Source organism: Muntiacus reevesi, chromosome 11 (assembly GCF_963930625.1).
Source record: "Muntiacus reevesi chromosome 11, mMunRee1.1, whole genome shotgun sequence".
In the NCBI taxonomy this organism is placed as follows: Eukaryota; Metazoa; Chordata; class Mammalia; order Artiodactyla; family Cervidae; genus Muntiacus; species Muntiacus reevesi.
Genome location: NC_089259.1, coordinates 67,114,222 through 67,136,838, shown reverse-complemented (window position 1 = coordinate 67,136,838; position 22,617 = coordinate 67,114,222). Strand labels below are relative to the sequence as shown.

The 22,617-nt window shown below is 40.5% G+C and overlaps 1 protein-coding gene across 1 annotated transcript in view; it reads right to left on the bottom strand.

Annotated features, from left to right (window-relative positions):
• Positions 1-22,617, bottom strand: part of LOC136144148 (ATP-binding cassette sub-family C member 4-like) — a 146,454-nt gene that overhangs the window by 107,968 nt on the left and 15,869 nt on the right. Inside the window, 5 exon segments of the mRNA XM_065901807.1 lie at positions 11,506-11,607; positions 15,083-15,332; positions 16,290-16,415; positions 17,593-17,756; positions 19,005-19,094. Of these exon segments, the coding sequence (XP_065757879.1) occupies positions 11,506-11,607; positions 15,083-15,332; positions 16,290-16,415; positions 17,593-17,756; positions 19,005-19,094 (732 nt within the window).

Here is a 22,617-nt window from a genome sequence, read left to right as displayed (position 1 = left end):
AATTTGGCAATAAGGAGTTCATGATCTGAGCCACAGTCAGCTCCCAGTCTTGTTTTTGCTGACTGTATAGAGTATCTCCACTTTTGGCTGCAAAGAATATAATCGATCTGATCTCAGTGTTGACCATCTGGTGATGTCCAAGTGTAGATTCTTCTCTTGTGTTGTTGGAAGAGGGTGTTTGCTACGACCAGTGAGTTCTCTTGGCAGAACTCTATTAGCTTTTACCGTGCTTCACTCTGTACTCCAAGGCTAAATTTGCCTCTTACTCCAAGTGTTTCTTGACTTCCTACTTTTGCATTCCAGTCCCCTATAATGAAAAGGACATCTTTTTTGGGTTTTATTTCTAGAAGGTCTTGTAGGTCTTCATAGAACTGTTCAACTTCATCTTCTTCAGCGTTACTGGTCGGGGCACAGACTTGAATTAGCATGATATTGAATGGTTTGCCTTGGAAATGAACAGAGATCATTCTGTCGTTTTGGAGATTGCATCCAAGTAGTGCATTTCAGACTGTTTTGTTGACTATGATGGCTACTCCATTTCGTCTAGGGGATTCCTGCCCACAGTAGTAGATATAATGGTTATCTGAGTTAAATTCACCCATTCCAGTCCATTTTAGTTCAGATTCCTAGAATGTTGATGGCAGAGGACATCAGGCACCCAGAAAGTCCATTGCCTTTGAAAGGAGGTAGGAAAAAAATATAAAAGATAAAAAGAGAGACAAAAGAGGTAGGGATGAAGATCTGTCACAAGAAGGGAGTCTTAAAAAAAAGAGAGAAGTTTCCAAACACCAGGAAACACTCTCACCGGTGAGTCTGTGGCAAGCCTTGGAACCTCAGAGGGCAAGATAACTGGGAGGAAAAATAAATAAATAATTAAACCCCACAGATTACATGCCTAATGGCAACTCCCAGCGGAGAAGCAGCACAGATGCTCACATCCACCACTAGCAAGCGGGGACTGGACAAGGATGCGTGTGCTGCAATGCTGAGGGTAAGGTCCAGGCCGGAATGCCCCAAAGACAATCTGAGGGAACTAAGTAGAGATAGCAACCCAGACTGTAGGATAGCTATCCTGAGAAAAGCTTTAACTTAAGACACGGCCAGGCCCGCTCACAGAGCAAAGGACTGAGCAGAGCTAGCCAGCTGCAGACCAGCCCATCCCCTGCAGGAGACAGGCAGGCGGGGACAGCCAGAGCCAGAAGGGCACAATCACGGCCCCAAGGAGGCATCATCTACCAAAGTGCAAGCAGGCTTCGTTGCTAACCAAGACTTCTTGGGATTCTGGATGGTCGACAACCACCAGGAGGGTCACAGCCAGAGATCAGCTCCCCAGAGGAGACATATGGCACACCTGAGAAGGCATGCCAGTTGTACACCCAGAAAACCGAGCAGCAGGGATGGGGGAGGCGATAAGTCACAGCCCCCACATGGGGGCGACTGTGCTCGCCAAGCACTTGGTCAACTGAGCTGCCTGGACCTGGGAAGGGCACAAAACACAGGCTCAATCAAGTCTGCGCCTCTGTGGAGTACCCGAGAACCTGAACCTAAGCAGCTTAGGCCTGGGAAGTTAATGCAACCCAGGGCCCACATCAGACAGTTCCCGGCAGAGCAACCTAGAGTCTGAGCAGTGTAGACTGGGAAAGAACACAACGCTGTAAGCGGGGGCAAACCCAGTGTGGCCATGACACTGCAAGAATTCCCCACACCTGCCAGTGATATTTGTTTGCAGTGCTCCTCTCTCCCCACAGCACAACTGAACAAGTGAGCCTAAATAAGTGACTACCTTCACCCTCTTGTGTCAGTGGATAAATTAGACACTGAAGAGGCCAGCAAACAGAAGAAGCTAAAATAAACAGAGGGAACCACTTTGGAAGTGACAGATGCAATAGATTAAAACCCTGCAGTTAGCACTGACTACATAGGAAGGGGTTTATAGATCTTGAGATGTGTAAACAGATCAAGAAACTATCTGAAAATGAACTGACCCCACACGGTCCACAACAACACCAGAGAAAGTTCTAGATATGTTTTTACTGTTTTCTTTTTAAATTTTTTAATTTTAAAGCACTTTACTACTCCTTTAACTTTCATTTGTATAACCTACTATTACTTTTGGGGGGAAAAAAGACCCTATTTTAAAAACAAACTTCATATATATATATATATATATATATATATATATATATATATATATTTATATAATTTTTGTGACTTTGTTTTTTTCTTTAATATTGTATTTTTGCGAATCTAACCTCTACTCTAGATTTTTAATCTCTGCTTTTTGGTATTTGTTATCAAATTTGTACCTTTAAGAACCCAATCTTCAGTATCCATTTTTACCTGGGAGCAAGATTACTGGCTGGATTGCTATCTCCCTCTTTTAACTCTCCTTTTTCTCCACCAAGTTACCTCTATCTCCTCCCTCCTCCTTCTCTTCTCTACCCAACTCTGTGAATCTCTTTGTGTGTTCCAGGCCATGGAGAACATTTACGGAACTGATTACTGGCTAGATCAGTCTCTCTCCTTTTGATTCCCGCTATTATCCTCTTGGCCACCTCTGTCTCCTTCCTCCCTCTTTCTTTTCTGTGTAACTCCGTGAACATTTCTGAGGGATCCAGACTGTGGAGAGCACATAGAGAAGTGATTACTGGCTAGCTGGCTCTCTCCCCTCTTGATTCCCACTCTTCTCCTCCTGGTCACCTCTATCTCCCACCTCCTTCTTCTCTTCTCCATGTAACTCTGTGTACCTCTCTGGCTGTCCCTCACTGTGGACAAACTTTTTATCATTAACCTAGATGCTTTATTGTCGGTGCTGTATAGATGGAGAAGTCTTGAGGCTACTGTAAGAATAAGACTGAAAACCAGAGGCAGGAGGCTTAAGTCCAAAACCTGAGAACACCAGAGAACTCCTGACTCCAGGGAACATTAATCGATAGGAGCTCATCAAATGTCTCCATACCTACACTGAAACCAAGCACCACCCAAGGGCCAACAAGTTCCAGAGCAACACATACCATGCAAATCCTCCAGCAACACAGGAACATAGCCCTGAGCTTCAATATACAGGCTGCCCAAAGTCACACCAAATCCACTGACATCTCAAAACTCACTACTGGACACTTCATTGCACTCCAGAAAGAAGATATCCAGCTCCACCTACCAGAACACCAACACAAGCTTCCCTAACCAGGAAACCTTGACAAGCCAGCCATTCAACTCCACCCACAGTGAGGAACCTCCACAATAAAGAGGAACCAAAAACTGCCAGAATACAGAGAGGCCACCCCAAACATAGCAATATAACCAAAATGAAAAGGCAGAGAAATACTCAGCAGGTAAAGGAACAGGATAAATGTGCACCAAACCAAACCAACGAGGAAGAGATAGGGAATCTACCTGATAAAGAATTCTGAATAAAGATAGTGAAAATGATCTAAAATATTGAAAACAAAATGGAGTTACAGATAAATAGCCTGGAGACAAGGATCAAGAAGATGCAAGGAAGGTTTAACAAGGACCTAGAAGAAATAAAAAAGAGTCAATATATAAGGATTAATGTAATAAATGAGATAAAAAAAACACTCTGGAGGGAATCAACAGTAGAATAATGGAGGCAGAAGATAGGATAAGTGAGGTAGAAGATAGAATGGTAGAAATAAATGAAACAGAGAGGAAAAAAGAAAAAAGAATTAAAAGAAATGAGGATAACCTCAGAGACCTCTGGAACAATGTTAAATGCCCGAACATTTGAATCATAGGAGTCCCAGAAGAAGAAGACAAAAAGAAAGTCCATGAGAAAATACTTGAGGAGATAAGAGTTGAAAACCTCCCTAAAATGGGGAAGGAAATAATCACCCAAGTCCAAGAAACCCAGAGAGTCCTAAACAGGATAAACCCAAGGTGAAACACCCCAAGACACATATTAATCAAATTAACAAAGATCAAACACAAAGAACAAATATTAAAAGCAGCAAGGGAAAAACAACAAATAACACACAAGGGGATTCCCATAAGGATAACAGCTGATCTTTCAACAGAAACTCTTCAGGCCAGAAGGGAATGGGAGGACATACTTAAAGTGATAGAAGAAAATAACCTACAGTCCAGATTAATGTACCCAGCAGGGATCTCATTCAAATATGAAGGAGAAATCAAAAGCTTTACAGACAAGCAAAATCTGAGAGAATTCAGCACCACCAAACCAGCTCTTCAACAAATACTGAAGGACCTTTTCTAGACAGAAAACACAGAAAAGGTGTATAAACTCGAACCCCAAACAATAAAGTAAATGGCAATGGGATCATATCTATCAATAATTACCTTAAATGTAAATGGGTTGAATGCCCCAACCAAAAAACAAAGACTGGCTGAATGGATACAAAAACAAGACCCCTATATATGTTGTCTACAAGAGACGCACCTCGAAACAAGGGAGACATACAGACCTAAAGTGAAGGGCTGGAAAAAGATATTCCATGCAAATAGAGACTAAAAGAAAGCAGGAGTAGCAATACTTATATCAGATAAAATAGACTTTAAAATAAAGGCTGTGAAAAGAGACAAAGAAGGACACTACATAATGATCAAAGGATCAATCCAAGAAGAAGATACAACAATTATAATATATATGCACCCAACATAGAAGCATCACAATATATAAGGCAAATGCTAACAATTATGAAAGGGGAAATTAACAATAACACAATAATAGTGGGAGACTTTAATACCCCACTCACACCTATGGATAGATCAACTAAACAGAAAATTAACAAGGAAACACAAACTTTAAATGACACAATGGATCAGCTAGACATAATTGATATCTATAGGACATTTCACCCCAAAACAAAGAATTTCACCTTTTTCTCAAGTGCACATGGAACTTTCTTCAGGATAGATCACATCCTGGGCCATAAATCTAGCCTTGGTAAATTCAAAAACCTGAAATCACTCTAAGCCGAATTTTTTACCACAATGCAGTAAGATTAGATGTCAATTACAGGAGAAAAACTACTAAAAATTCCAACATATGGAGGCTGAACAACACACTTCTGAATAACCAACAAATCACGGAAGAAATCAAAAAAGAAATCAAAATGTGCATAGAAATGAATGAAAATGAAAACACAACAACACAAAACCTATGGGACACTGTAAAAGCAGTGCTAAGGGGAAGGTTCATAGCAATACAGACTTACCTCAAGAAACAAGAAAAAAAGTCAAAAAAATAACAGAACTCTACACCTAAAACAACTTGAAAAGGAAGAAATGAAGAATCCCAGGATTAGTAGAAGGAAAGAAATCTTAAAAATTAGGGCAGAAATAGATGCAAAAGAAGCAAAAGAGACCATAGCAAAAATCAACAAAGCCAAAAGCTGGCTCTTTGAGAAGATAAATAAAATTGACAAACCATTAGCCAGACTCATCAAGAAACAAAGGGAGAGAAACCAAATCAACAAAATTAGAAATGAAAATGGAGAGATGACAACAGACAACACAGAAATACAAAGGATCATAAGAGACTACTATTAGCAACTATATGCAAATAAAATGGACAACTTGGAAGAAATGGACAAATTCTTAGAAAAGTACAACTTTCCAAAACTGAACCAGGAAGAAATGAAAAATCTTAACACACCCATCACAAGCACGGAAATTGAAACTGTAATCAGAAATCTTCCAGCAAGCAAAAGTCCAGGACCAGATGGCTTCACAGCTGAATTCTACCAAAAATTTAGAGAAGAGCTAACACCTGTCCTTCTCAAACTCTTTCAGAAAACTGCAGAAGAAGGTAAACTTCCAAACTCATTCTATGAGGCCACCATCACCCTAATAGCAAAACCAGACAAAGATGCCACAAAAAAAGAAAAGTACAGGCCAATATCACTGATGAACACAGATGCAAAAATCCTTAACAAAATACTAGCAAACAGAATCCAAAAACATATTTAAAAAATCATACATCATGATCAAGTGGGCTTTATGCCAGGGATGCAAGGATTCTTCAATATCCACAAATCAATCAATGTAATACAGCACATTAACAAATTGAAAGTTAAAAAACATATGACTATCTCAATAGATGCAGAAAATGTCTTTGACAAAATTCAACATCCATCTATGATAAAAACTCTCCAGAAAGCAGGAATAGAGGGAACATACCTTCATACAATAAAAGCTATATATGACAAATCCACAGCAAATATTATTCTCAATGGTGAAAAATTGAAAGCATTTCCCCTAAAGTCAGGAAAAAGACAAGGGTGCCCACTCTCACCACTACTATTCAACATAGTTTTGGAAGTTTTGGCCACAGCAATCAGAGCAGAAAAAGAAATAAAAGGAATGCAGATTGGAAAAGAAGTAAAACTCACTCTTTGCAGATGACATGATCCTATACATAGAAAACCCTAAAGACTCCACCAGAAAATTACTAGAGCTAATCAATGAATATAGTAAAGTTGCAGGATATAAAATCAACACACACAAATCCCTTGCATTCCTATACACTAACGAGAAAACAGAGAAATTAAGGAAACAATACCATTCACCATTGCAACAAAAAGAACAAAACACTTAGGAGTTTATCTACCTAAAGAAACAAAAGACCTATATATGGAAAATTATAAAACACTGGTGAAATAAATCAAAGAGGACATAAATAAATGGAGAAATATACCGTGTTCATGGATCGGAAGAATCAATATAGTGAAAATGAGTGTATGATCCAAAGCAATCTATAGATTCAATGCAATCCTTATCAAGCTACCAACGGTATTTTTCACAGAACTAGAACAAATAATTTCACAATTTGTATGGAAATACAAAAAAACCTCGAATAGTCAAAGCAATCTTGAGAAAGAAGAATGAAACTGGAGGAATCAACCTGCCTGACTTCAGGCTCTACTACAAAGCCACAGTCATCAAGACAGTATGGTAGTGGCACAAAGACAGAAATATATATCAATGGAACAAAATAGAAAGCCCAGAGATAAATCCACGAACCTATGGACAACTTATCTTCGACAAAGGAGGCAAGAATATACAATGGAGAAAAGACAATCTCTTTAACAAGTGGTGCTGGGAAAACCGGTCAACCACCTGTAAAAGAATGAAACTAGAACACTTTCTAACACCATACATAAAAACAAACTCAAAATGGATTAAAGATCTAAATGTAAGACCAGAAACTATAAAACTCCTAGAGGAAAACATAAGCAAAACACTCTCTGACATAAACCACAGCAGGATCCTCTATGACCTACCTCCCAGAATATTGGAAATAAAAGCAAAAATAAACAAATGGAACCTAAATAAAATTAAAAGCTTCTGCACAACACAGGAAACTATAAGCAAGGTGAAAAGACAGCCTTCAGAATGGGAGAAAATAATAGCAAACAAAGCAACTGAAAAGAATTAGTCTCAAATATATACAAGCAACTCCTGCAGCTCAACTCCAGAAAAATCAATGACCCAACCAAAAAAATGGCCAAAGAACTAAACAGACATTTCTACAAAGAAGACATACAGATGGCTAACAAACACAGGAAAAGATGCTCAATATCACTCACTATCAGAGAAATGCACATCAAAACCACAAATGAGATACCATTACATGCCAGTCAGAATGACTGCTATCCAAAAATCTACAAGCAATAAATGCTGGAGAGGGTCTGGAGAAAAGGGAATCCTCTTATACTGTTGGTGGGAATGCAAACTAGTACAGCCACTATGGATAACACTGTGGAGATTCCTTAAAATACTGGAAATAGAACTGCCATATGACCCAGGAATCCCACTGCTGAGCATACACACCGAGGATACCAGAAGTGAAAGAGACATGTGTACCCCAATGTTCATCACAGCACTGTTTATAATAGCCAGGACATGGAAGTAACCTAGATGATGGATATCATCAGCAGATGAATGGATAAGAAAACTGTGGTACATATACACAATGGAATATTATTCAGCCATTAAAAAGAATACATTTGAATCAGTTCCAATGAGGTGGATGAAACTGGAGCTTATTATACAAAGTAAGCCAGAAAGAAAAACACCAATACATTGTATTCATGCATATATATGGAATTTAGAAAGATGGTAATGATAACCCTGTATGTGAGACAGCAAAAGAGACACAGATGTACAGAACAGTCTTTTGGACTCTGTGGGAGAGGGCAAGGGTGGGATGGTTTGGGAGAATGGCATTGAAACATGTATATTATCTTATGTGAAACAAATCGCCAGTTCAAGTTCGATGCATGATACACGGTGCTCGGGGCTGGTGCACTGGGATGACCCAGAGGGATGGGATGGGGAGGAGAGGTGGGAGGGGGGTTCAGGATGGGGAATGCATGTACACCCGTGGCGGATTCATGTCAATGTATGACAAAACCTATACAATATTGTAAAGTAATTAGCCTCAAGTTAAAATAAATAAATTTATATTTTAAGAAAATCACCATAGACCAACCCTCAAAGGAAAAAAAATATATAATAAGCTTTGACACAGTAAATGGGAGCAGTGCAATTTCAGAAAAAAAATTTAGTTGATGAGATTACTGTAGATTTTTAATGATGATTGCCCTTGGCAAACAGAGCATACTTTTTCTTTCTTGTCTATCCTTTCTCAGTTTCAATCCCTGTGGTATGATAAGCATGCATGCTTTCATTTCTTTAGTTTCCTTATGAAGCACTAGTTTTTTTCAGGTTTAGAGAGATCCTTCTACCCTGCCTTTGACACATAGTATTAGTTCAGGGCCTTAAGTGAGCTTTTGCTCACTAAGTTTCCAGGTAATTAAGGCTTTTTTGTTTCAGTTTCTTTAGCCTACAATGGCTGAATTCAGCACTTGGTTTTCAATATCTTATAGTAAAAAATGACAAGCTGCTTCTGACCATTTCTTAAGCCAAAATTCCTTACAGTTAGATAATTAAAATTCATAAAATGAAGATTTACTATTTCTTCACTGCTTGCTGGTACAGCTATGGTTTCTTTTATTCGCAAGTTTATACATATCCCTAATGCTTTCAAGTGCCTTACTTGTTTAATATCTCTGGCATCAAAAGTTTCTGGGAAAAGGTACGCTTACCTCACATTTTTGTGTTTCCCTCAGTAGTAACAGTCTAGGTACCTCACAAAAAATGTTATTATGATGCCATGGCTGTTAGTTTTTAGTGAATGCTATAAGAGATAACATTCAGTTGAAAATATTTAGAATTTCCATTCTCCCGAAGTGGTAAAAATTAGCTGCAATAGCAATCATTTACCTAGAAGTCACTTCAGTTGTGTCCAACTCTGCAACCACATGGACTGTAGCCTGCCAGGCTCTTCTGTCCATGGAATTCTCCAGGCAAGAATACCAGAGTGGACTGCCATTTCCTTCTCCAAGGAAACCTTGCCACACAGTGTTAACATTCTAGCTATTTCTGCGAAAATGTAGCTGATGAAGCCTCTCATCTCTGTAATTTTGAATTCTGCTCTACAGAATCATAATATGGAATTAGATTTTACCAGAAAAGCCTTACAACAAAACTCTGTTCTGCTTTTCCCCTCTTTCCCCCTCTTCCTTTAGCAGTTTAGTTTTTAATAATTTTTATTTTTACTCTACACAAAGTAGATTCAGAATTCTCATCTTATTCACACAGACTTAGTACAACTAAAATTCATTATTTTACCTTACATATATTTGTTGCACAGGCAGACACTGCTGTACACAGATATTTTTATTTCAGTTCATTAAAAACTTCAGAACCAATCTGTATCATATACCAAATTGATTTAAAGTAAATCTACATGTTTACTGGGAACAAAAGAAATCTGCTAACGAGTCATACAAAGTATGTGTTAGCAATCACATAGAGTGGCCTTTGTGGAGAAGGAAATGACAACCCACTTCAGGACTCTTGCCTGGAAAATTCCATGGATGGAGGAGCCTGGTCGGCTACAGTCCATGGAGTCGCAAAGAGTCGGACATGACTGAGTGACTTCACTTTCACTTTTCACTTTCATGCATTAGAGAAGGAAATGGCAACCCACTCCACTATTCTTGCCTGGAGAATCCCAGGGACAGAGGAGCCTGGTGGGCTGCTGTCTATGGGGTCGCACAGAGTTGGACACGACTGAAGTGACTTAGCAGTAAAGTGGCCTTTATAATGGTTTTATCAAGTGCTTTCTAGAAATGCTTCAAGAGCATTATGACGAGAAACACCAAGCAGGAAGTAAATCCACTGTATTAAGATAGGAGAAGCTCTCAGGTTAGATCAGACACCTTGTGTGAGTTTCCGTGGATGAAAGGCGCAGGGATGTGGTTTTATATATCTGGGAGCATACCACTGGTTGTCGGTGGGACAATCGACTCAGCAAGAGCTGAGTCAGAAGGTGAATATGACATAGGTGGCAGAACAGAGTCACAGGCACAAAAGACAGGACGAGTCTACCATCAGGACATGTGCTCTATGGTCTCCACTCTGAAAGCAGCTGGGCTCCTGGGCTCTTCTCTAGAGGGTGGAACCTCTGGTGGAGGAGCCACCTCCAAGAATCCCTCCAGCCCTGGGTGTGGGAGCAGCTTCCTGCCTTTGATAACCAATCCCTGGGTTATCTCACGCACCACCGCTATTTTTCCCTTTCCTCTTTTTTCTCCCTCTTTTATCATCGACATAACTAATTCCCTGCATCAAACTCCCTATCCCTTGGTAGGGTTCTGTTTTCCTGACTAATCCACACTGATACAAGAGGGTGTGCACTGAAGATCAAGGAACCAGTGGGGCGGTGGGGGGAACATTTCAGTTGGTAAAGGGGCTGCACTGGGTGTGTGATACTGACAATTTCTTGAGAGCAGAGCCTGTTGTTTTGTTTGTTTGTTTGTTTGCCTGAACCAAACAAATAAACCAAGTATTGGAAATCACATTTCTCCTTGTCAGCTTCCACACAGTGTAATCCTTTAACTGGGAATCACTGGTGCTCACATGCCCACCTGCTGTCTCCTCCTGCCCCTGGTTGCCACCAAAGTAGCCAGAACCATCCAGAAGCTCAGGATGGGGGAGACCCCACCCTACCCCACAGCCAAAATCCAGATCATGGCCTCACTGTATGTATAATACAGTGGTCTGATAATCAAGGCAAAAAAATATATATTCTGATTTCCCAAAGCCTGTTTAACAACTGGTTGTTTATTTGTTAGATAACCCATATCACACTGGAGTATTTTGTCTAATTCTGTAAATGTTAACATTATAAATGTATGTACTTTGAGTTCAAACTATACTAATACTTTGAAAAACCACTTGAAAATGAGAGAGCAACATGTCAAACATCTTAGGTTGATTTTACACTTAATCTTCATTAGATACAAACCTTAATCCCAATTTGAGAATTATTATAACACAGTTTCAGTAAATAAGTAAGACACATTTACACCATGGGTAAAATCTAAAAATTCGCCAATAAATCTATGTCACAGTTGTCTGTTAGCAGCCAGGATCTTGTAATGGAAGATTTGTTACCTCATCCCAAGAAGCAGTGAAATCTTTCACGTCCACTATCTTTTCACCATCTGATGCCAGCTGAGGGATGAGCTGTGGTATTTCATCAAGTAATAAAAAATTCTACAGAAAAGAGGAAAAACAATAACAGATTGTTAAACCGCAGGAAGAAAGCACAAACAAAAACAAATGCTTTCCTGGGATTTGCAAACTTTGAACAGTCTAAATACTGTTTTGCTAACTGTATTTAAAGTATTATTTCACATCAGAAAATATTAAATAATATATGGAATAATATATACTATTAGTATGCCTCATGGTATATATCAATATAATCATATAATATACTGTATGCGATGTTGTTCATTCTCTAAATCTTGTCTGACTCTTTGCAATCCCATGGACTGCAGCGCTCTAGGCTCCCCAGTCCTTCATTATTTCCAAGAGTTTGCTATAATTCATGTTGATTGAGTCACTGATGTCATCTAACAATCTCATCCTCTGTTGTCCCCTTCTCTTCCCGCCCTCAGTCTTTCCCAGAATCAGGTTTTTTTCAATGAGTCGGCTCTTGGCATTAGGTGGCCAAAGTGTTGGAGCTTCAGCATCAGCCCTCCAGTGAATATTCAGGATTGATTTCCTTTAGGATTTACTGGCCTGACCTCCTTGATGTCCAAGGGACTCTCAAGAGTCTCCTTCAACACCACAATTCAAAAACATCAATTCTTCAATGCTCAGCCTTCTTTATGGCCCAACTCTCACATCCATACAGTTCAGTTCAGTTGCTCAGTCATGTCTGACTCCTTGGGACCCCATGAATCGCAGCACGCCAGGCCTTCCTGTCCATCACCAGCTCCCAGAGTTTACTTGAACTCATGCCCATCGAGTCGGTGATGCCATCCAACCATTTCATCCCCTGTCATCCCCTTCTCCTCCTGCCCCCAATCCCTCCCAGCATCAGGGTCTTTTCCAATAATTCAACTTTTCGCATGAGATGGCCAAAGTACTGGAGTTTCAGCTTCAGCATCAGTTCTTCCAATGAACACCCAGGACTGATTTCCTTTAGGATGGACTGGTTGGATCTACTTGCTGTCCAAGGGACGCTCAAGAGTCTTTTCCAACACCACAGTTTAAAGGCATCAATTTTTCAGCGCTCAGCTTTCTTCACAGTCCAACTCCCACATCCATACATGGCCACTGGAAAAACCATAGCCTTGACCAGATGGACCTTTGTTGGCAAAGTAATGCCTCTGCTTTTTAATATGCTCTCTAGGTTGGTCATAACTTTCCTTCCAAGGAGTAAGTGTCTTTTAATTTTATGGCTGCAGTCACCATCTGCAGTGATTTTGGAGCCCCAAAATATAAAGTCTGACACTGTTTTCACTGTCTCTCCATCTATTTCCAATGAGGTGATAGGACCAGATGCCATGATCTTAGTTTTCTGAATGTTGAGCTTTAAGCCAAATTTTTCACTATCCTCGTTCACATTCATCAAGAGGCTTTTTAGTTCCTCTTTACTCTCTGCCATAAGGGTGGTGTCATCTGCATATCTGAGGTTATTGATATTTCTCCCGGCAATCTTGACTCCAGCTTGTCCTTCTTCCAGCCCAGCACTTCTCATGGTGTACTCTGCATATAAGTTAAATAAGCAGGGTGACAATATACAGTCTTGACGCACTCCTTTTCCTATTTGGAACCAGTCTGTTGTTCCATGTCCAGTTCTAACTGTTGCTTCCTGACCTGCATACAGGTTTCTCAAGAGGCAGGTCAGGTGGTCTGTTATTCCCATCTCTTTCAGAATTTTCCACAGTTTATCATGATCCATACAGTTGAAGGCTTTGGCGTAGTCAATAAAGCAGAAGTAAATGTTTTTCTGGAACTCTCTTGCTTTTTCAATGATCCAGCGGATCTTGGCAATTTGATCTCTGGTTCCTCTGCCTTTTCTAAAACCAGCTTGAACATCTGGAAGTTTACAGTTCACATATTGCTGAAGCCTGGCTTGGAGAATTTTGAGCATCACTTTACTAGCGTGTGAGATGAGTGCAACTGTGCAGTAGTAGTTTGAGCATTCTTTCAGATTGCCTTTCTTAGGGATTGGAATGAAAACTGACATTTTCCAGTTCTGCGGCCACTTCTGAGTTTTCCAAATTTGCTGGCATATTGAGTGCAGCACTTTCACAGCATCATCTTTCAGAATTTGAAATAGCTCAACTGGAATTCCATACATGACTACCGGAAAAATCACAACTTTGACTACATGAAACTTTGCAAGCAAAGTAGTATCTCTGCTTTTTAATATGCTGTCTAGGTTGGTCATAGCTTTTCTTCCAAGGAGCAAGTGTCTTTTAATTTCATGGCTGCAATCATCATCTGCAGTGATTTTGGACCCCAAGAAAATAAATTCTCTATTTCCATTGTTCCCCCATCTATTTGCCATGAAGGGATGGGACCAGATGACACAATCTTTGTTTTTTGAATGCTGAGTTTTAAGCCAGCTATTTCACACTCCTCTTTAACCTTCATCAGGAGGCTATTTAATTCTTCTCTGCCATAAGTGTGGTATTATCTGCATATCTGAGGTTATTGATATTTCTCCTGGAAATCTTGATTCCAGCCTGAGCTTCATCCAGCCCAGCATTTCGCATGATGTACTCTGCATGTCAGTTAAATAAGCAAAATGACAATATACAGTGTTGACATTCTCCTTTCCCAATTTGGAACCAGTCCATTATTCCATGTCCAGTTGTAACTATTGCTTCTTGACCTGCATACAGGTTTTTCAGGAGACAGGTCAGGTGGTCTGGTATTCCCATCTCTTGAACAACTTTCCACAGTTTGTGGTGATCCACACAGTTAAAGGCTTTAATGTAGTCAATGTAGGAGAAGTAGATGTTTTTCTGGAATTCTCTTGCTTTTTCTATGATCCAATGGATGTTGGCAATTTGATCTCTGGTTCCTCTGCCTTTTCTAAATACAGCTTGTATATCTGTAAGTTCTTGGTTCACATAATGGTGGGAATTACAAATGTGAAGAGGGAAGTTAGAGAGAGAGGATTAAAGAGTAAATGAAAAGGGGCCAGGGATGAAAAGGAAGATCTGAAAGGCAGGCTCAGACATCAAGAAGCAAAACATATGTGGAGGGAAGAACTCATTTTGGAACACAGAGAATTAAGTGAAACTGAGGTCACTCTTCCTGTCCAAGAAGCAGGGAGCTCTCAGCAAGTTTCTGCCCTCTCAGCCCAGAAAGGAAACCTGTGGACTATGCACAGTCACTACCTAGTCATTGGACTTAGCAGAGAAGATGCAATCTGTTTGTTCTTGCTTTTATACATTTTAATCACTCTGCAGGCATCACTGTACAAGAGTCCTGTGCTACTGCTATCTATAGATACTACTGCCCCTACATGAGAGCCAGTCTTATGGTATCTGTAACACATTGTACCTCAGAAAAGAAGGGAGCACCTACAACATTCTGGGAAGACTGCCAGCTTTGGCACTGAGAGAGTTGAATATCTCCTAACTAGAACATAGTGACACCAAACAAAAGGAGGCATTTTACAAAAAATCCACCAATAACTGAAAACAATTATTTGTCACCGAACCTTGATTCTTCGGATGCTGACGACAGCCTCTGACACCTTCTCGACAGCCATGGGAAAGTAGAGGGTGCTCGAGAACCTCAGAGCCTCAAACAGCATCACCACCACAAACACTTGACTGGCTGTGATCAGGTTATCAAGGAGCTCATTGGTTATGAAAGTGACAAAAATCATAAGTTTGCTGATGGCAAAAAATGATGCCAAATTCATGGCCCTAAGGTAAGAACTTTTCAGAATCTTGGAAATTTCCTTCCTGAAAAAGAGAGTAGGAAAGAGGTTTTAAAAGAAGCATCAATATCCAAGGCATGAATTCAAGTCCTCATACGGAGACACTACACAGTGCACACCCGGGGCTCCGTCTGAACACCAGGAACACACACTTCATCACTTCACTCTTTCAACTAAATAGAGGCTTTGTGTCAGCGTTTTAAACACTGTAGGTCAATAAGACTGGGTTTAAACATTCTTTCAACAAGCATTTGTAAACACAAGTCCTGGGCCAGGCTCCCAACTGATGACAGAAAGACACAGCCTGTCCCCTCCAGGAGCTCATGAACTTGTGGGAGAAGAGAATAAGACACCCCAAACTTGTGAGGCACCAAGACATTACACAGAGGCAGGTACCATGACCCCTCTGGAAGCACATGTCCTGGCTATTGTAAATAGTGCTGCAGTGAACATTGAGGTACATGTGTCTTTTTGAATTCTAGTTTCCTCAGGGTATATGCCCAGGACTGGGACTGCTGGGTGATATGGTAGATTTATCCCTAGGTTTTTCTAAGGAATATCCATCCTTAAAATGTTTTCCATATGTCTGTGTCAATTTACACTCACACCAACAGTGCAGGAGGGTACTGCTTGTAGATTTTTTGTTGATGGACTTTCCTACCAGTGTGAGGTGATGCCTCATTGTAGTCTTGATTTGCATTTCTCTCAAAATGAGCAATGTTGAGCATTTTTTCATGTGTTTATTGCTATCTGTTTGTCTTCAGAAGCATATATTATTTTTCCTTTACAAAGATGGCAAATGGAACAGCAGGTTAAAATTACATCTCCCCTCTTCCACTAAACCCTCCTGCCACATGTGAGGTGTGGAGTTCATAGTATTTAAGCTCATCTTCATGTGAAAACTTGGTAAGACTTCTAATTTCAGTCAGTAAAAATAGGGGGGAAAGTACAAAAATATGGTGTGATACATACAAAAACTTACCTTCTCAGTCTGGTAATAAGGTCTATAAATGACTTTTCCCAAGCATTCATTTTTATTGTTCTGATGCCAGCTATGACTTCGCTCATGGTCCTGATCCTGTCATCCGTGAGAGCTGCGGTCTTACTCCTGAGGGGACAGACGTGAGATGAGCCTCAGTGACCACAGCTGAACTTTCCCAGCAGCAGCAGCAGGCGGCACAGGGAGGGCCCAGAGATCAATGACTCCCTACAGCTCTTCTGTGCTGACATCACACAAAGGCCCTTCTCAAAGTGCAAATGGAGAAACAGATTTCTAGGAAGTCAACCATTCAGTCCAATTCAAGGAGTAACTTGGAGAACTCGCAGTACTGGCTGAAGATGACCTGAAATAAGTCAGGTACAAACTCTCCTCCCAAGGAGGTCACAGTTGGGCAGGGGAGGCAAAAAGACACTGAAACTAATGGGAAGACAGTGTCTGTGCTGTGATAAAATAGGAGTGAAGTGCCAGTGAGCAGAAAAGATGGGGCTGTTAATTCCACTGGGAAAGAAGAACAAGAAGAGCTTCAGAGACCTGGCAGCACTGCAATAGGGCCTCAAAGGGTAAGGAATATCTCTCCACAGCGAGACAGGAAAGGAAATTTCAAATAAAAAAACTATCACATGTAAAGTCACCAAAAAAAAAAAAGAAGAAGAAATAGAAAAATACTCAAAGGAAAAAACTTCAAGCAGCACAATACCTCCATCACCTGACAACCTGGACAATGACCCACCTCCAACCCTCTGGGACCTGCTTCAGGTCTATCTCATTGCCATTAGGTCCCTCATCACCAATCACTGTTCTATCACATATTCTGCTGGGACCGTGGGGCTTTATAAAGACATAGTTAATTAAGATTGACCTTGTACTTGAGGCTCTTATAAGTTAATGGAAACACTGAATTAAAAACAAGACATGAACATAGATACCTGAAAATTGCTCTACCACAATCATAACAAAAATAAATGCAGCTAAGATTGAGCCTATAGGATTATTGTTGTTTAATAATGCTTAAATTATTTCAGTATAGATAACTTCTGCTCAAGGACATTCCACTTATGCAGGTATGGTGCTGGGAGGAGCCAGTGAGTGCTCTCGCCTTTGTCTCTTCAGGATCAGCCTGCAGCATTGGGCTGGAGCTTCCACTGGCTAAGCCTGAAGGGTCTACAATGCATGCAAAGAAGAGACTAGAAAAGGCATTGGTTTGGTTTTTGAACAGAAGCATTAAGCAAATGGTGAATGCTACCAAGCACATATCACCCATTTTTTAAACCAGCGTTTCTCTTACCGGAGTGATGAAAACAAATTTCCGACACAGCTTTGCAAAAGCAGAAGAATAATGAGAAGCACCATCCCAGCAAGACACGATATTCCAATTTCCATCCAGAGCAGGGCGGTCACTGCGACAGCCTGCAGTGGCCCCACCCACAGATAGTGCAGGAACATCGTTACCTTAAAAGAGAAAGACAAGCCTTAACAGGACTGTATAAAATCAAAACCAGCAAGGAGACAGTGTAGAAATCAACCTGCTGTGAAGGAACGGACAGGACTCTAAACAGAAATGATCTCAGTGAGTTTTAAACCTGATGAAGCAGAAATCCGAGTGTCCACAGATGATGCTGTTCCGGGGCAGCACAGGGCTGGCCACGCTGAAAGAAGATGTTGATTTTGTCCACAACACAGATGAGCTCAGGGCTTCCCCAAACTCTCTCTGTCCCAAAATTCAGTCCCATCTCCCCAGAAGAACCTGTACTGTGGTACCTACCACAGTCTCCGATAATTACTTGTATATTTACCTTCCAGACAGGCTGTGGGCTTTCCAGGGCAGAAATTAAGACTTATTCATCCTTCAAATTAAGTAGAACCCTTACATTATGTTTGATGAATAAATAATTGAAAGAGATGTGAAAGTGTTAGTTCCTTAGTTATGTCCAACTCTTTGCAATCCCACAGATTGTAGTCCACCAGGTTCCTCTGCCCACGGAATTCCCCAGGCAAGGATACTGGAGTAGGGTGCCATTTCCTTCTCCTGACCCACAGATAGAAACCAGGCCTCCTGTGTAGCAGGTGGACTCTTCATCATCTGAGCGACAAGGGAAGCCTCCAAACTTAAAGGCCAGGATCATCCAGGAAAGAGAAGTAGTCTATATAGATCTGGCAAATAGCTACAACACTCTGGGTAATGTGATCTATACATAAAGTAAGTGTGAAATGGATATGATGGGGCAGCAGAGAGGAGGTTGTGTTTGGCTGCGGACCATCCACTTGGCATTATTCCTCGCAGGCTCCCTATTAGCAACCACTGAACAGGGCACAGGAGAAAGAACAATCCCTGCCCACCAAGCCTTCATCATCCAGAGGAGGAGGAAGACAGTCCCACAACACCCACACCACATACCAAGAAGGGCCACGCTAGGAGGACCCCTGGGAACACTAACCAAGCTGGGCAAGAATACTGTTGCCTATTACTGAAGTGTGTTACAGACAATGTCAGAAAAACAAAACCCTCATCTACAGAACAACACATATTATCACATCTAAGCTGCACACAGAGGAAATGAGCGTTGGGTAAAGAGAACCCTTGTCTTATGTCCTCAACAGAACCCTGGCTGACACCAAACCCTGGCACCTGGCATCCCAATAAGCTAAACCAAGTGACAACGATGGGGAATGGAAAAAGATCCCTCAGGAGCAGCTTACCTGATCAAACCTGTTCACATCGTTGGACAGCAGGTTGACTATTTGGCCTGTGGTGGTCTTCCCCATGGCGGAGCTACTCAGGCAAAGTGACTGAAATGAGAGAAAGATATAGAGAGTCGGATTCCTACAGTGATACCAAATCAGCCTGAGAACATAGCAAAATGGAGTGCATTTTCACGGGGTCTTGTGTGGTGTCAGGACAAGCAGGATGATGCCTGACAGCAGGACTTTGGGGACCCATGTTCATCCTTAGATGATTCAATGTGGCGGCAGCCCTGCCTACAAGGACAGCAAAGGGAGAAGCAGGAGGTAGAAGCAAAACCCTCCATTCTGTTTCTCAATGAACTTGGACCTGCCTAAAGGATAAAGGAATATAGGTTTAGACTTAGGGATCAATTAAAGCAATTTTGAGCCAAAAACTAGACAGCATATTAAAAAGCAAAGACATCACTATGCGGACAAAGGTCTATATAATCAAAGCTACGGTCTTTCCAGTAGTCAAGTACAGGTGTGAGAGTTGGACCATAAAGAAGGCTGAGCACTGAAGAATTGATGCTTTTGAAATGTGGTGTTTGAGAAGACTCTTAAGGGTCCCTTGGATAGCTAGGAGATCCAACCACTCAATCCTGAAGAAAATCAACCGTGAATATTCATCAATAAGACTGATACTGAAGCTGAAGCTCCAATACTTAGGCCAACTGATGCCAAGAGTTGACAAATGGGAAAAGATCCTGATGCTGGGAAAGATTGAGGGCAGGAAGAAGAGGGAGCAACAGAGGATGAGATGATTGAATGGCATCCTGACTCGATGGACATGAGTTTGAGCAAACTCCAGGAGATACTAAAGGACAGGGGAGGCTGGTGTGCTACAGTCCACGGGGTCACAAAGAGCTGGACAGGACTGAGTGACTGAACATCAACAATAAGATGAGAGTGGAGAGGCTACCTCAAGGAAAAAGATTAGGCAACATGGCCTATAAATGTGGTCAGTCACTAATTCCAGGTGTGACATCATTTAAACACTATGGTCTTAGTTTCCTCATTCTAAAACTAACCAGTATAATATTCAAAACACTAATCCTTCGAGGAACCTGTGTTGATAACACCAGTCTACTGACTTGACAAAAAGCACAGCCTATGCTGTACAATCCCTTCACTTGATAAAAGGCTCTGAAAAATTCCCTAGAGATCTGAGGAACTTGAACAGACCACCTTGAGCTGTTTCAACAGATCACCAGCTGGAGCCATGTAGCCAAACAAAATGTCATGGTTCATAAAAATGTTCCATTTAGTCCTCAAGTTAATAGTGATATAGCCACAATGGATGAGACTATGGCAGTTCCTCAAAAGACCAAACATGAAATTAACATATAGTATAGCAATTTCACTTCTGAGAATGTACTCAAATTAAAGCATGAACTTGAACTGATTATTTGTGCACCATGTTCATAGCAGCATTATGTACAATAGTGAAAAGGTAGAAACAACTCAAATGTCCACTAACAGATGAATGGATACACACAATGTTGTACATACATATAAAGGAATATGATTTGATCTTAAAAAAGGACTTAAATTCTGACATCTGCTCCAAGACAGATGAATCTTGAAGACATTGTACTTACATGGCATAAACAAAATGACAAACATTGTATGATTTCACTTATATGAGGGACCTAGAGGAGTCAAATTCATAGAAAGAAGTAGTAGAAGGGTGATTTCTAAGAGGAGGGGACTGAGGATTCAGTGTTTAATGGGTACAGAGGTTCAGCTTGGGAAGAAGAAAAAATTCTGGAGTTTCACAGTGGTGATGGCTGCACAAGAATGTGAATGTACTTAATGTCACCAAATGGTGCACTTAAAAACAGTTAAAATGGTAAATTTTATGTTGTGTATATTTTACCACATTTTTTTAAATGAATGGACCAAAACCAAAAGTAATTTTACCAAAGCTGCAGAAAGGTAAATAAATGACGAGTCATCTTATATATATGATGTATGTACTAGTCACTCAGTCACATTTGATTCTTTGTGACCTTATGTACTGTAGCCCTCCAGGATCCTGTGTCCGTGGAATTCCCCAGGCAAGAATACTGGAGTGGGTTGCCATTTTCTTCTCCATTATATATGATACATATTCCAAATTACAGACTATGACTTTGAGTTTAGCAGCCATTCCGTTTCCAACACCCAACCTGCTTTCTCCTCAGGACCAGGGGTCAGGAGGCAGGGCCTGAGCATGAACCACAGATGTTCACAGGGGACTTTCAGAGCCCCTCAGCAGCCCCAGCTTTGCCCTAAGGAATCAGCCTACCAGTAACCTGCAAGAAGTGTCTTATTTCTGCATCTCAGAAGGAATCTAGATGCAAGACTGTGCACGAGGAAATTCCCATGTTTCTGGAATTTCAGGTTATGTATACAGTTTCTGACTTTGTAAAGAAAGAATTATTTTAGGCTAATTAAGCCAGTAAATGAACACTTTGGGAGATGTTTACATTCACATAAGCGACATACAAGGTCAGATCAGATTCCCCAAAGGAGACATTCCAAAGTGTTAGCAGGAAGAGGAAGAAAATCAGGTGGGCAGTGGGTCACCTATGCAGCAAAGAACAGGCTTTGTTTGACTAAACCATCATCTCGAATCTAAGTTAAGGTTTACATAGTGCAGTTCTGGTGAAATTTCCTGCATACTTGTGGGAGCTAAGCATGATCTGGAAAGATGAACATCTAGCTAATATGTGGGGAAACCTGACTATTTGTCTACTAAATGACAGAAGGTGCAAGAGAATAACAAAAATGATGATGGATGACAATGAAGACCCTTAACTGGAAGGTATGTCACCCAAGGAGAAATTGGGCTCATGTGCCAAACACAGACAGTGAGATGCCAGGCCCCTGAGTCCACACAGTCCCAAGATTTAACAAGAGTCTGCTCAAGGAAAGATGGAGAAGACATTCTGCATTTTCGCCAGAAAAGTATTCCCAGGAAACAGGAGCTCTAGATAAGTAACAAATAATAAAAGAAGCAATAATTTTCATTTAAATCATCTGGTTTTAGCTTTCATTGAGGATTTTATCCATTTTTAATAAAATTAAATATATTTACTATGTGCAATTTGATGTTTTGATGTAAATAAACATTGGGAAACAGTTACAGTAGGCAAATAAATGAACATACCCATCATCGCACATAGTTATACTTTTGTGTGTGTGGTGAGAACACTTAAGATCTAGTCTCTCAGCAAATTTCAACAATAAAATACAGCTAAATAAAATTTTTTTCCTAGGAAAAAGCAAACAGCCCAGGGCAAAGAGATATGCAGGGTCAAGTTTATAAAGAGCTTTTCAGTTCTTAACACAGTGGCAATTCCTTTGTGAAAACAGCTAAATTCCTTAATTCTTTTAAGCTACTTAAGACTAGGGTAAACTATAGAATAATTCTGTGGTAGCTCTCAACACAAAATCACTAAAGACACCAAATCAGGCCTTATTAAAAGTACTAAAATGCATGCTAAAGAAAAAGGAAATATTGAATTTAAAAAATAACTTGAATGAATAGCAACAAATTGCCACCAAAATTACTAAAAACTGCATAAGGTTTCAAGTTTCATCC